Genomic DNA, 16,143 nt, shown 5'->3' on the forward strand with positions numbered 1-16,143 from the left:
GGCAAGTTCAACTCTGGCTGAAGTAGCCAGGCTGGAGCCCCTCTTCCAAGCAATGCTGCAGGCCCTGGACTTCCTGTAGGTGCTTGGTTGCAGGGCAGGGGCGAGGAGCGATTGCTTAGATGGCTTCTGGCTAGTGTGAATGGGATCTTCTTAGCCCAGCTCTGAGCCCCTCTTCCCAGCTGCTTTTAAGGACAGCGTATGCAAATTCAGTAGTTTCATGCATATGAAAACAGGGGCAGGTGTCACATTCTGATTGGTTCTTCTTTCTTGACCCCCCAGCTTGGCTTCCACACCTCTCCCCCCCTCCACCCGGGGAGGCCAACCTTCTGCCACCTGGCAGCTGACTTGGATCTGGTTAGGGTGCCAGGTACTTCTGAGCTTGGCTGAAGCCTCAGGTCGGTCGCTCTCACCCAAAGACAGCAGGGCTGCATTGTCTTGTCTCTTCTCCAGTTACTGAGAGAAGGTTTCAGTTTTTAACAGAGGCTTAGACAAACAGTGAGCTTGGCCCAGGAGATGAGAAAGGCAAGTATTGCAGCTTTGTCAGGCGTTCAGCATCTCTGTATTTCTCAAAATACAGGCCAGGAGCCAATGTGAAGTAAAAGTTCATTTTATTGACCAGAGACTGTTCAAAGGCAATAGCAGACAGAAAGTCGAGGGAGTTGCAGGGTCAGTTGTCAGTCTGCTTCCTGGCTCGTTTCTGTCCACAAGAGCTCCAAGCTTCAAAAGCTAAGTAGAGGATATTATTCCTGCCTGAAATCTGGATGTTTGCTCGGCCTGCTGCACTGAAGGGCAGGGAGTGTGGACCTGCGGTTCTCAACCTTTAGTCTATCAGGATCCACCTGAGAGATGACGCTCACATGCGTGACACATGGAGCACATGACCATCATGGGACTAAATACAGGCACATGCTCTGCATCCACAGGAGTCCCCCGCGTCCTAACAATGAGTGCAGAGCAGAACTGACATTCCCTGTACAACTCCCCATACAAAAAGATCTTCTGATTCTGGGGTCATCTTAACAGCATCACAAACTCCCTCTACTACCAGGTGCATTGTAAAATAATACAAACACCCCCCTCGCTGTGCACATCTATCAAACCTCAGCAGCACTAACTCCAAGACATGAAACAGCACCAGCCCTACCCATGAAAAGGCAGCAGCTCACCCCCAGTGCAATATCCTATTGAGGAAAAAATACACTACATAAGGCTGATACAAACCTCATCTCAGTCACAGACAGAGCTGCCTTCACCTAATACAGAATAAAAGAGCCCAAATTACAAATGCAGAAACTAAAACTGGAATGGAAACCCCAAGCCCACCTTCTGCATGCAGTGCAAACCTGGAGCCTAGAAACAGAAATATATTTCCTCCTCCACTGAGCAAAGTTCAAAGAGAGAAGAAATGCATATTCTCAAACCTGACATAGTACAACCGTTGTACCCCGTCCCTCCCCTCCATGCCCCCATCACCCCTCACTTCTCCCAGCTGCTCAATCATCCCTTCACCTGCTCCTATCCCTGTCCTACATTCCCAACACCCCCACCCCACATCCTCTTCCCCGTGCTCCCTCTCTCCCCTTATCAGCTTTCTCCCCTTCCCTACCCAGAATCCCTCTGACCACCGCTTTCCTATCCCTTCCTGCTCAGCATCCCACACTCCCCTCTCCCCCAACCCAGCCCCCCACCTCTCTCCACTTCCATCTCTCTTCCCTGCCCAGCAACCCCAATCCTTCCCTCCTCCATCTCTCCATACCCAGAAAGCCCAACCTCCTTTCCCCCACCCCTGCCTCCCTATCTCCCAAGGCCTTCCTGCGCAGTACAATTCCCCCTCCTCCTGGCTCCCAGCCAGCAGAAAAGCCTTCAGTCCAATCCAGAGTCTCCCTCCCTCGTTATCAGCAGCAGATGAGGGCAAGAAGCACTTAGGAGAGGAAGATGAGGAGGCAGCAGCAGCGGATCTACAGAGCAGGCACCTTTCTCCCTTATGCTCCTTTCACATCCAGACCCTATGAGGTGAAGAGAGCATCAGCAGCCTCACTGCCAGGCCAGGCCGCGGAAGATAAAGTTGGTGTCTGGCCGGGCCCATATTTATTTATTATTTATTTATTTGCAGTTTTTTATATACCGACGTTTGTTTAGAAACCTCACATCGGTTCACAATTAACAGAAACACTGCAGCTGTGCCAACTAGAACGAACATGTGCAACAGTGCTTTACAATAAACAATAAACATTTACAATAATCAATAAACTTTACAATAAACTAGTTAACCGGGGGGGGGGGGGGGGAGAGAACAGTGGAACAATGAAAGGGAAAAATAAAATAGTGGTACAAAGCAAATTGTTATGTCACTGAATTTATAAGTCTATAAATAAATAGAATGAAAGGCTGGGTATGAGAGAAAGAAATGGGATAGAAGTCTTATATACAATTGATATACAATCGATATGAATAATTGCCAACAAAAAGTTAGGTGTGGTGAGAAAGAAAAAGGGGGTGTACATTTAAGTAAATTAGTGGGCAAGGCTGTAAGAGTAAGGAAGAGAGGAGAGCGTAAGGGTTAAGTATAAGCCTGTAGGAAAAGCCATGTTTTCAGTTTTTGCTTAAATTTTATTGGGCATGTTTCTTGCAGTAACTCAGGTGTCATATTGTTCCAACAGTTTGGTCGGGCTATGGTTATCGCACGCTTCCTAGTTGACTCATATGAACAGGAGGTGGTGATATCGTGCTCTGATCTGGGTGCAGGCGGAGGGAACAACCTCCCACTGGCCAGGAAGAGGAGAAGGAAGCAAGAGCAGCTTCCTGTCATAGTCAATAAAAGAGAAGTCAGCCAACTCCTGCCCAGACTGCTGAGGAAAGATGAGTCCTCTGCTGGCTCTGCGACTCACCTCCCGGGACTTCATGACTCAGCAGTGTCGCTAAAGCCAGAAGAATGCTGGGCTGCATAGAGAGAGGAATAACCAGGAAGAAAATGGAGGTGGTGATGCCCTTGTACAGGGCCTTGGTGAGGCCTCACCTGGGGTACTGGGTTCAGTTCTGGAGCCCAAATCTCAAGAGGGACAGAGACAGGATGGAGACGGTGCAGAGAAGGGCGACCAAAAGGGTGTGGGGGTCTCCATCAAATGACTTATGAGGAGAGGTTGAAGGCCCTAAATCTGTATCCCCTGGAGGAGAGGAGGTGCAGGGGAGATAGGATAACGACTTTCAGATACCGGAAAGGTTTTAATGATGCACATTCAACAAACCTTCTCCGTTGGAAAGAAAATCAGTAGAACTAGGGGTCATGAAATGAAACTCCAGGGAGGAGGACTCAGAACCAACGTCAGGAAATATTTCTTCAGGGAGAGGGTGGGGGATGCCTGGAATGCCCTCCCGGAGGAGGTGGTGAAGACAAAAAATGGTGAAAGATTGCAAAGGGGCCTGGGATAAATACTGGGGCTCCCTAAAGGCTGAGGATGGAAATGAGAAAAGAGTGCATGAGGGTAACTTGCTGGTGCGGCGGTTACTCCCCTAAACCAATAAGCCTGATACTTGGAATGTAATCCAACATTGCTCTCTGCTTCAACGGCAAGAGATAACGGGGAATCGGACTCAGACAGAAACCAGCAAGGGCCCTGACTAACGGTTTGGGAAACTAAGTATGGGAGTAATTTGTACGGCACAGCAATTGCCACCCCCTGCTGCTACCTTTATGGGGAGACCTGTAGGGTGGGGCTGGTGCTATAATGGGCTTGCTGGGCAGACTGGATGGACCATTTGGTTCTTTTCTGCCGTCATTTCTATGTAATTTGATTTACACTTATTTTTCCAGAGCCTTGGAATATAGGCTTGGGAACAGAAGATAATTAAACTGATGAAATTAGCATACGCTGTTCTCTGCTTCTTGTTAAGCTGCTGGATGTACTGTTCTATGTTAGTTCCTTAAAGCTTTTTGGCAAAAAACATTGTTAAATACCCAGATAAGTCTTATTTGTCTAAGGTTAGACCTGTTTTGGAGCAGGTCTAACTAACTCGGAGAAGTGATCCGTCTAAGGCTGAATATCACCCTCATGTAATGCTGCAGAGCCACCCCTAACACCCACTCAGGGTAACCCTGTGGCCTCTTGCAGGACCCCACCAAGCACTGCCCGGCCCCCCTGCACGCGTTTCTACACTGGCAACCTCTCATCCACCACCTGGGCTCCTGCTTGCATCTGAGCAAGGTCTCCCGCCCGCAAGCTCTCCCCTGGTGCTATCTAGGGACACAAGGGTCACACAGTTCCTAAAAATACAATCAGAGACCAAATATACACAACACCAGGATCGATAGTCAGAGCTAACAAACTAATAGGTTTATTAAGAAAAAGGATGAACAGTGAACAGATAAAAGTTTTAAGCTGTAAACAGAAACAAGTAAAACAACAAGGATTACACAGTAGAAACTAACTAAATGCTTTTCACTATGTTACCAGAGCCTGGGGAGGTCAGGAAAAGGCTGAGCACAGGAGCTGAACAAGGCCTCAACGCAGAGGTCTGCTCCTCTGCACTCCCTGCCCGGACTGGCGAGTTCCAGAACCAGGGGAGCCAGGATTTCATGAAAGAACAAGCCCAAAACACCTGAGATTAAAACTGCTTTTATTAGAAGGTATTTATACACAGAAAACACTTAAATAGAGGAAACACAGTGGCTTGCAATAATATTTAACCCCCTAAAATGTCCATCAAATTGTTGTGGATTACTTGACATTACACAGATTGTCCCAGACAGAGGGGCTGATACAAAAAAAAAAAGCACAATTAAAAAAAAATTACAATATAGCATTGCGCCTGCAAGGGAGGGGCCCTGCTATATTGTAATTAGGGGGTTTCGTTAGCAAGGAGGCGCTAGGGTCACCGGCGTTCTGCCAGTTATGAACACCGATGGCGATAATTGCATTTGCATGGATTAGCGCCTATTTAACCCGCATCCGACTGCGGGTTATTCAGTGCGCTCGGCCCCAGAATGTGCTAGAAGTAAAATCTTCAAACTCACACTTCCTTCTTCTGTAATGGCTTCTATCCGGCCACCCTCCCATGCAGGCCAGTTGTATGGCTGAGGGGTGCACCCCCCACTCCTGTCTCAGCCACTGAGCTCTGCAGCTCCTCCAAAGGGGAAAATAAAAACAGCCCCTCACACTGATCCCCACCACTCATTCTCCTCCCCCCCCCCAGCACATGTCTGGCTCCCACACCCTTATTCTCTCCTTCCCCCTGCCAGAACACTCCTTCCTCCCCCTCCAGGTCCCTCTTCTTTGTGCTGTTGCCAGTTGAGAGATTCACTCCCTTCAGCCTTCAAGCCTGCCCTGCTGCATAAAATCTTCCTCAACGCTGTTGCTTGCCATCAGTGCCTGCCCATGTGCTCCTCTGACATGAACAGGCCTCATCGGCAGCAGCAGCCAATCACAGGGACAGCTGGGCTCAAGTCCCACCCACCAAGTCCAAAAACCCCACAATTGACAGAAAAAACGCCCAATAATAAGGAAGCCGCAAACTGAAAAAAAAAAAATAATAAGGCAGGTTGGCTTCCCTGTCCAGAACCCTCAGAGCGAGTTCTCTGTCTCCAGGGCCAATCAGGAAACACAGTATTAACAGTGAGCTTTCTGGCCAATGGCACAGCAGGGTGTTCCCGTGTTACATGTACCCAGGGCTGAAACCTATAGAAACATAGAAGTGACGGCAGAAGAAGACCAAACGGCCCATCCAGTCTGCCCAGCAAGCTTTCAGACCTAATTGTTTTCATACTTATCTGTTACTCTGACCGCTGAAGTCAGGGCCCTTATTGGTAACTTTTTGGTTCCAATTCCCTTCTACCCCCACCACTGATGTAGAGAGCAGTGCTCTAGCTAATTAGTTTGGGGTAGTAACCACCGTAATAAGCAAGCTACTCCCACGCTTGAATATAAATCCTCTTTACTTCATTCCCCCCTGCCGTTGAAGCAGTGAACTGCGCTGGATATGTATTCTAAGTGAAGTATCAGGCTTAATTGATTCGGGGTAGTAACCGCCGTAATAAGCAAGCTACACCCATGCTTATTTGTCTACCCAGACTATGTATTTCATTCCTTGTTGGTTGCATGAATATAAATTGTCTTTTCTTCATTCTCCATTCTCCCTGCCATTGAAGCAGAGAGCTATGCTGGATATGCATTGAAAGTGAAGTATCAGGCTTATTTGGTTTGGGGTAGTAACCGCCGTAACAAGCAAGCTACTCCCCTGCTTTTTTGAGAATGCAAATCCTTTTTTCCACATTTCCTCTTGCCGTTGAAGCATAGAGCAATGTTGGAGTCACATTAACTGTGTGTATGTTTATTGAATAAGGATATTAATCTCCAGGTAGTAGCTGTCATTCCCGCAAGAAAGCAAGCCACCCCCAGCCTCTTCTCTTCATTCACATCCTCTAGACTTTATGGATCCACAGTGTTTATCCCACGCCCCTTTGAAATCCTTCACAGTTTTCGTCTTCACCACTTCCTCCGGAAGGGCGTTCCAGGCATCCACCACACTCTCCGTGAAGAAATACTTCCTGACATTGGTTCTGAGTCTTCCTCCCTGGAGTTTTAAATTGTGACCCTGGTTCTGCTGATTTTTTTTGCAACGGAAAAGGTTTGTCGTTGTCTTTGGATCATTAAAACCTTTCAAGTATCTGAAAGTTTGAATCATATCACCCCTGCTCCTCCTTTCCTCCAGATTCTTCAATCTCTCCTCATAAGTCATTCGATGAAGACCCTCCACCTTTTTGGTCGCCCTTCTCTGGACCGCCTCCATCCTGTCTTTGTCCCTTCGGAGAAACAGACTCCAGAACTGAACAGAGTACTCCAGGTGACGCCTCACAAACGACCTGTATAAGGGGATTATCACTTCCCTTTTTTTACTCGATATTCCTTTCTCTATGAAGTTAGCAAGTAGCACATTTAAGACTAATCGGAGAAAATTCTTTTTCACTCAACGCACAATAAATCTCTGGAATTTGTTGCCAGAGGATGTGGTTAGTGCAGTTAGTGTAGCTGGGTTCAAAAAAGGTTTGGATAAGTTCTTGGAAGAGAAGTCCATTAACTGCTATTAATCAAGTTTACTTAGGGAATAGTCACTGCTATTAATTGCATCAGTAGCATGGGATCTTCTAGGTGTTTGGGTAATTGCCAGGTTCTTGTGGCCTGGTTTGGCCTCTGTTGGAAACAGGATGCTGGGCTTGATGGACCCTTGGTTTGACCCAGCATGGCAATTTCTTATGTTCTTATGTTCTTATGCATCAGGGGATGTGATTACTGATCAAGCCACCTTCAGTCAGGGAAGTATCCAAAACCTCTGCTTGAACTACAGTGCAGTGGTCAAACACTACCTGCAAGCCAGCACACAGGGAATGAGCTCTCTGGGGAAAACTGTCACAGGACAAAAAAAATAAAATACAAATCATGCAAAACACCCATGTTGCCAAAATCGCTACTTAGCTGAATAACCTTTCCAGCTAAGTAGCACCGCTCTGATCCACCCACTGCCCACCCACAACTTTCTCAGCCATTGAACATAACTGGATATTCAGCAGCAGTAAGATAGAAGGATAAGTCCTACTTATCCAGCTTTCTGGCATCTGAATATCAACCTCCCTGATTCTTATAGCTTACTTGATGGAAATGGAGAAGTTTTATTTTTCTTGCACCCGGCATTTTAATATCTTTATTAGGCCACTCTTCTATTCCAAAACTATATGAAAGCATGTGAACTGAATTTGACTCCTGTGCAACTTTTCTGGTGGCTTGCAAGGCCTTCCTTTCTACTGAAGTTTTTACCAGACACAGTACATTAACTTGGTTTTCCACCAGTATGAATTTTCTGATGTTGCATGACATGTATCTTCTGACTAAAGCTTTTGCCACATTCAGTACATTTAAATAGTTTTTCTCCATTATGGATTCTCTGATGTAATATCAAATGCACCTTCCGAGAGAAGCTTTTACCACATTCAATACATTTAAATGTTTTTCTCCAGTATGGACACTCTGATGCGATTTAAAAGAGTCCTTCCGATGGAAGCTTTTACCACATTCAGTACATTTAAATGGTTTTTCTCCAGAATGGATTTTCTGATGCCGGCTGAGACATCCCTTGCCACTGAAGCTTTTACCACATTCAGTACATTTAAATGGTTTTTCTCCAGTATGGATTTTCTGATGCTGCATGAGAGACGACGTCTGACTAAAGCTTTTACCACATTCAGTACATTTAAATGGTTTTTCTCCAGTATGGATTTTCTGATGCTGCATGAGAGACGACGTCTGACTAAAGCTTTTACCACATTCAGTACATTTAAATGGTTTTTCTCCAGTATGGATTTTCTGATGCTGCATGAGAAATGACGTCCGACTAAAGCTTTTACCACATTCAGTACATTTAAATGGTTTTTCTCCAGTATGGATTCTCTGATGCCGTCTGAGACATGCCTTGTCACTGTAGCTTTTACTACATTCAGTACATTGAAATGGTTTTTCTCCAGTATGGATTCTCTGATGCTGTCTGAGACCTCCCTTGCCACTGAAGCTTATACCACAATCAGTACATTTAAATGGTTTTTCTCCAGTATGGATTTTCTGATGCCGTCTCAGACATCCCTTGCCACTGAAGGTTTTACCACATTCAGTACATTTAAATGGTTTTTCTCCAGTATGGATTCTCTGATGCTGCATGAGAGGTGACGTCCGACTAAAGCTTTTACCACAATCAGTACATTTAAATGGTTTTTCCCCAGTATGGATTCTCTGATGCCGTCTGAGACATGCCTTGTCACTGTAGCTTTTACCACATTCAGTACATTTAAAAGGTTTTTCTCCAGTATGGATTCTCTGATGCCGTCTGAGACATGCCTTGTCACTGTAGCTTTTACCACATTCAGTACATTTAAATTGTTTTTCTCCAGTATGGATTCTCTGATGCCGTCTGAAACATCCCTCGTCACGTAAAGTCTTACCACATTCAGTACATTTAAATGGTTTTTCTACAGTATGGATTCTCTGATGCAATATGAGAGATGTCTTCTGACGGAATCTTTTACCACATTCAGTACAGTTAAATGGTTTTTCTCTGGTGTGGATTCTCTGATGGATTATGAGTTTGTACTTCTGACTGAAGCTTTTATCACACTCAGTGCATATAAATTGACTTTCTACTATGAGGATTTTCTTCTGTTCTGAGTCAACTGCCTTCCCACAGAATCTTTTTTCAGACTGAATACAAGACAACAGTCTCTCACCAGTAAGATTTTTTATGTCTCCTGAAATAACTTCATCTTCACATAAACCTTTATTGCATTCATTACTTGAAAATGCTCTCTCTCCTGGTTGGAATTTTCGTTGTTTTGTGACGTTTCCTTTCTGATTGAAGTTTCTGTCACCATCAGTACTAATGAATAATAATTCTCTCTGTATTTCTTGGTTTATTATTAGGTCTTTTGTTTGAATAATGTTTTTTCCACTTTCAGAACATGAAAATGTTCTCTCTTTGGTCTCAATTTTCTGGTGGTGTAATAAAGAGAACTCAGAACTGTAAGATTCCCCATCTTGAGGGCAATGAGAGGGTCTCTTACCTGTGTGCATTCTTTGGTGTATTACTAAGGATTCCCTGCAAGAAACGGTTTTCTTGCATTGAATACAAGTGAAAGTGCTCCCTTCAGTGAGGATTCTCTGGTGTAATTTCAGGGTTAACTTCTGTTTGCATGGAAAAGGTCTCTCTCCTGGGTGACTCCTCTGGTGCAACACAAAATGACATTTTCTATTAAAGGTTTTCCCACAGGTGTCACAGTGAAAGGATTTCTTCCCTTCCTCCTCTTTCGGCTGGAAGTCAGAAGTCATTTGATCACTGTTATTACTCTGGAAAGGTCTCTCTGCTCTCAGATTTCTCATGTGGTGTTCAAAACTCATTTGATCACTGTTATTACTTTGGAAGTGATTCTCTCTTCTCAAGTGTCCCTGGTGCTCAGGGATGTCTGTGAACTCCCTGTCACTTCTCTCACAAGCAGTGACTCCATCTGGTGACTCTCCTGCAGAGTCTTGCTCCTTCTTCTCTGATTCCTGCTGTCTTTGGCTAATGTCTCCCCCCTCAGTCCTCTGGGCAAGATTCTCACAGACATTTCCTGATTGTCTTGGTGTAAGTGCTAATACTATAGGGTGTTCTTCTCGATTCTCCTCCCTCTTCTCTTTCTGTATGACCTCATTGTCTGTTGGATATAAAAAGAAGGAATTAATCATGTGTAAGTGACAATGGAATGGAAAGCTACCAATAACCTGAGATGAGATGTTTAGAAGGATCACATAATGAATGCATGGGATCTCTGATATTAAAGAATTCTGTGACTTAGCAGAAACTTTATGTGATGCCTATGAAAACCTCTCTATGATGTCTGTATAGAAATATTCAGAGAAGTTAAGAAAATCAGTAGGTTCTCTTTACCATACTGTGTAGGATACAGAAATAAAGCTGATGAACTACAGGAACGTGGGAGATCATACAGGTCCCGCCTTTAGGATTCCTATAGGTCTGGTTCCTCTGGGCTTATCTACTATTTATTTAATAACATTTATAATCTGCTTATAGCGGATCTGCCAAACTAAACATTATAATAACAAATTAAAATAATAATAATCATGGACCATTAAACTTCAGAGATCTAAAAACAAGAGTTAAAATTTAAAATTTAATCCACTGCTAGAGCAACAACCAAAGTAATTCACACAGCAGCAGAGTCACATGATCTCAAGACAGACATCTGGAATCCATCCTCAAACAGTCCGTTGAAATCTCCACTATGTCTTTACAGATCGCGGCCTGCTGTGCCATGGTGACACACGCCTGCTTAGCACAGACCAGGAACAACAGTCCCGGGGAAAGCCCTGGAACCAGCTGTATCATTCCTCGCAGAAGCCGCTTCGGATTTGGTACACACAGCAGCCAGGGGAGTCTCATCTGCCGTGGCAGCCAGAAGACAAATCTGGCTCCGAAACTGGTCTGCCAACGCATCCTCCAAAACGAGACTCACAAGGATGCCTTTCAAAGAACACGCCTGTTCGGGAGCGAACTAGAGAAACTAGCCAAGAAGTGGGGCGAGTCCCCACTGCCGTGGCTACCGGAGGAATAAGAGAAACCAGCGATCCTTCCCCTGGACCTCCAGGGGCGGAGGATCACAGCGCTTCAACCCATATAGAAACTCATATCAAGCGGCTCGCCCCACAGGCCGGAGCCAGTCCTTTCGGAACAAGCACAATAAAAGGGGAGCCAGCTCGGGCCCAGGCCCCAGCCGTACCCCACAATGAAGACCAACCGACCCATCCAAAGGAAGAAGCCATAGGGGGAAGACTGGCTCTATTCTACCAAAGATGAATCGAGATAACTTCGGACAACTGGGTCCTATCCATCATTCGAGAGGGATATTACCTGGATTTCCACCACCTCCCTCTGGAGAAGTTTGAGGAATCTCCCTGCCACGATTCCTTCCAAGAGAATGGCAGTGGAAGCTACACTGACCAGATTACTAGCCTTAGAGGCTATAACACTGGTGCCTCCACAACAAATAAATACTGGCCATTATTCCATCTATTTTATCGTTCCCAAGAAGGAAGGAACGTTTAGACCTATCCCGGACCTCAAGGCGGTCAATCATCACGTGAGGATTCCTCACTTCCACATGGAAATCCTACGCTCGGTAATACGGGAGATACAACCAGGAGAGTTCCTTACCTCCCTGGATCTGTCGGAAGCCTACCTACAGATAGATCCAAGAAGAGCATCAGTGTTTTCTATGCTTCTCGATCCTGCACCGTCACAACCAGTTCCGGGCACTACCTTTCAGGTTAGCCACTGCACCCCATTCACCAAGATCATAGTGTTGGTGGCAGCAACACTGAGGAAGGAAGGAATCCACGTGCATCCTTATCTAGACGATTGGCTGATCAGAGCGAAATCCCCAGAGGAAAGCCACCAGGCAACCAACAGAGTCAAAACTCTACTGGAGAGTCTCAGGTGGGTGGTCAACACAAACAAGAGTTGCCTACAGCCTTCCCAATCTCTAGAATACGTGGGAGTCCGGTTCGACACCAAACAAGACAAGGTCATCCTGACACTGACAAGGAGATCAAAACTGATGATCCAGTTATGAACCCTGCTGAGCGAACTTCGCCTCACAGCATGGGATTACCTACAAGTTCTCAGCCTCAAGGCATCCACACTGGAAGTAGTCCCATGGGCACGGGCTCACATGAGACCCCTACAACGCTCACTACTATCACGATGGAATCCACTGTCCCAGAGCTACACCGCAGGCGGGAACCCCAGCTTCAGCTCCCGGACAGAGTCCGGGCCCAACTATGATGGTGGCTACAAGAAGCCCATCTGAGCCAGGGAATGAAACTATCCTCCCCAACCTGGATCCTTCTCACCACGGATGCCAGCCTACGAGGATGGGGAGCACACTGCCAGGAGCTAACCGCCCAAGGGCAATGGAACAAAGAAGAGTCGGAATGGAATATCAATTGCCTAAAAGCCCAGGCAGGCAGACGAGCCTGCCTAAGATTCGGTCACAGACTCCGAGGCAAAGCAGTCAGATTAATGTTGGACAACACTCCAACAGTGGCCTACATCAACCATCAGGGAGGAACCAGAAGCCAACAGATATCAGTGGAAATAGACTCCCTAATGTCATGGGCGGAAGTGAATCTTCAAGAGATCTCGGCCGTCCACATTGCTGGGAATGACAATGTTGCAGCGGATTACCTCAGCAGAGAAAGTCTAGATCCAGAAGAATGGAAACTGTCAACCACAGCATTTCAATTGATAGTAAACCTTTGGGGAACACCAACCATGGACCTCCTGGAAAACAGGTCCAACGCCCAGGTACCCAGTTTCTTCAGCCGCTGGCGGGAACCCCAGTCCCAGGGAATCTATGCCCTAGTACAGACCTGGACACAGGAGACTCTGTTATACGCCTTCCCGCCTTGACCCCTATTGGGCACGATCATCCACAAGATAGAACACCACAGGGGGCCAGTACTTCTAGTGGCCCCGGACTGGCCAAGAAGACTGTGGTACGCAGACATCCGAAGACTGCTAATATGGAGCCCCCTGCCGCTACATCCACACAGAGACCTGCTCCAACAGGGGCCGATCCTCCACGAGGATCCAGCTAGATTCTCTCTTACGGTGTGGCCACTGAGAGGACTCGCCTAAGGAGGAGAGGATACTCGGGGGCAGTAACTGACACCCTACTCTGAGCACGCAAGTTCTCCATATCCCTAACATACATAAGGATTTGGAAAGTATTCAAATCCTGATGCGAGGACCACGACATCATACCACACTCGGTCAAAATTCATGCGATTTTGGAATTCCTACAGAACGGACTACAGCAGGGACTGTCCCTCAACTCCATCAAGTTACAGGTGGCGGCCATGTCATGTTCTGGAACCAAGAGCGAGAGCGGAAGCATAGCCTCTCACCCGGATGTCTCCCGCTTCCTGAAAGGAGTCAAGCGCATCTGACCACCCCTAAAGTGGCCGGTGCCTCTTTGGAACCTTAACCTGGTCCTAGATTTCCTAGCAGGAACCTCCTTCAGACCTCTCCATGGCCTGTCTCTCCGAATATTAACATTGAAGACAGCCTTCCTGCTGGCAGTCTGTTCAGCCCGTCGTATATCCGAGCTACAAGCACTGTCCTGCCGAGAGCCGTTCCTCAGACTCACCCCAGGAACCATCCAGTTATGCACAGTTCTGTCGTTCCTCCCCAAAGTGGTGTCTCACTTCCATCTCAACCAAACCATCTCACTACCATCGCCAGATGAGCATAAGAATTCAGAAGAGACTCGAAGTCTACGCCATCTCAACGTCGGCAGACTCCTAGACCGATACCTGGAAAGGTCAGAATCCATTCGAAAGACGGACCATCTATTCATCCTTCACAGCGGGAAGAAGCAGGAGGAAGTGGCCTCGCGAGCAACCATAGCCCGATCAAAGAGGTCATCAAGGCGGCCTACGTGGAAGCAGGCAAGCCACCGCCTTTACACGTCAAGGCCCATTCTACTAGAGCCCAGTGTCCTGGGAGGAAACCAAGATGCTGTCATCCGCCGAGATCTACAGGGCGGCGACATGGTCCTCCATCCACACCTTCTCCAGGTTTTACCGCCTGGATGTTCAGGCTCGGGAGGACACAGCGTTTGCAAGGGCAGTACTAAGTGGGTCACGGGCAGCCTCCCACCCGGTTCGGGAGTAGCTTTTATACATCCCATTGGTCCTGAGTCCATCTGCTACACGCTATGGAATGGAGAAATTACTTACCTGATCATTTCGTTTTCCTTAGTGTAGACAGATGGACTCAGCATTCCACCCACGGCTGCCGTTACTCATGGAATTTTCGGGGGACATCCCCGGGAGCGAGTGATTCAAGGGTAAGCCTTGCTTTCCTTCATCTAGGACACCCATCCTACCGGGTGTCGATGCTTCTCGGTTGAAAGCACTGGCGGTCTCCAGCTATAGCCAATTCAACCAGTTCAAATTAATCAAGTTAACAAAGTTATAAAGTTAATCAAATTATTCAAGTTATAAAGTTAATCAAGTTATTCAGTCATACATATATCCACAATGCTTTTCGAGGAGAATACTGAAGAGCTGCACTTCCTGCAGGGATATATGTACTAGGGCTGACGTCAGATTGAAATCAGATCCGTCTCCAACTGCTATCAGGCGTACACAATACCCAACTGCTATCAGGAGTACACTATGCCCCTTGGTCCTGAGTCCATCTGCTACATGCTAGGAAAATATATTTTTTAATGTAAATTTTTATTGACCAAGATAAACAATCATAGTGTGACATCAACAATGTTAGGTCAATACAGTTATCAAATGAGAAAACCTTGTGATCCCTACGACCCCCACTTCCCATCTCGTCTCTTAATACACATGTTATCTATGAAGATTAACAGTTGCTACAGATATGAAAACATTGTCCAGTCCAACATTTGACTAGTGAGTACAGCCAAGTGATTCTCTTCTCTGTACATGTGATAATAAACCCAAACATGCCTTACACATGAGTCTTGGTGGTTATTTCTCTAAACTTTTAGAAAATAAAACTGAGCTCATCCAGATGAGGTTTGAGCAATTATCCAGTTAACGAAGGGTTCCCACGATTGTTGGAATGCAGACAATTTGTCCTGTCTGATTGCGGTGAGATGTGCCATCCGATAACTCGAATAAAGTCTGTGGATTACTGCTGAAAGAGATGGAGGGTTAGGAAGTTTCCATGCTTTGGCTAGTTCACAGCGGGCCGTTATAAATACTTGTGAAATGAATGATTGCGTTGCTTTATCCATAACCTTGCTTGGGAGATTCAACAAAACATGAACAGGTTCCATCGGTATGTCCGCACCGGTCAATTCCCTCAGCCACCCTCTGACCTTGTCCCAGAAAGGAATCATCAAAGGGCATGTCCACCAGACGTGGATATATGAGCCCCCTTGACCGCATTGCCGCCAGCATTTATCAGATATATGAGGGTACATAGCATGTAATTTAATAGGAGTCAAATGCCACCTATACAGTAGTTTATAACAGTGCTCTTGAATTGCTGCAGAGATAGAGCTTTTGGCTGTCCTCTGAAACATAACGTCCCAATCCTCTTCACTTAACACATCATCCAGTTCAGACTCCCATGCACGTATGTGTGTAAATGCAAAAGGTGAATGCGTACTGAGAAGAGTACACAATTTGGAAATAACTCCCCTGATCTTAGCAGCATGTTCACAATATGATTCAAACAGTGATTTGGTACGGCAAACCTCCTGAGTGACCTGGAGCTTTTTCAGGAAGTGCGCAACACCCAAAACGTCCTGTGTACCTCCCCGAAATCTTTCTTGAAAATCATTAGATGTCATCAGGTCCCCCTCCTTCCATAAATGACTTAGGCACACAAACCCTGGCTTGCCCATTTGTGGAAAAGCTGGGAATGGAGACTCACTGGGACACATATGTTGTGGAATAGGTGTGTTGATTGGAAATACGAATAAGAGCCCACTATTTGACCCCTCCATTGAGACCATATTGTAAGTGTAGTCTTCTGTGTTCTCGGGAGGACATCTAAAGATCTCCA

At 46.2% G+C, this 16,143-nt stretch overlaps 1 protein-coding gene across 1 annotated transcript in view; it reads right to left on the reverse strand.

The window, feature by feature from the left end:
- Positions 1-7,162: 7,162 nt before the first annotated feature.
- Positions 7,163-16,143, reverse strand: part of LOC115083146 (zinc finger protein 850-like) — a 151,756-nt gene continuing 142,775 nt past the window's right edge. The window contains 2 exon segments of the mRNA XM_029586954.1: positions 7,163-7,994; positions 7,997-10,385. Of these exon segments, the coding sequence (XP_029442814.1) occupies positions 7,819-7,994; positions 7,997-10,385 (2,565 nt within the window). The 3' untranslated portion in view covers positions 7,163-7,818.

Source organism: Rhinatrema bivittatum, chromosome 2 (assembly GCF_901001135.1).
Source record: "Rhinatrema bivittatum chromosome 2, aRhiBiv1.1, whole genome shotgun sequence".
NCBI lineage: Eukaryota > Metazoa > Chordata > Amphibia > Gymnophiona > Rhinatrematidae > Rhinatrema > Rhinatrema bivittatum.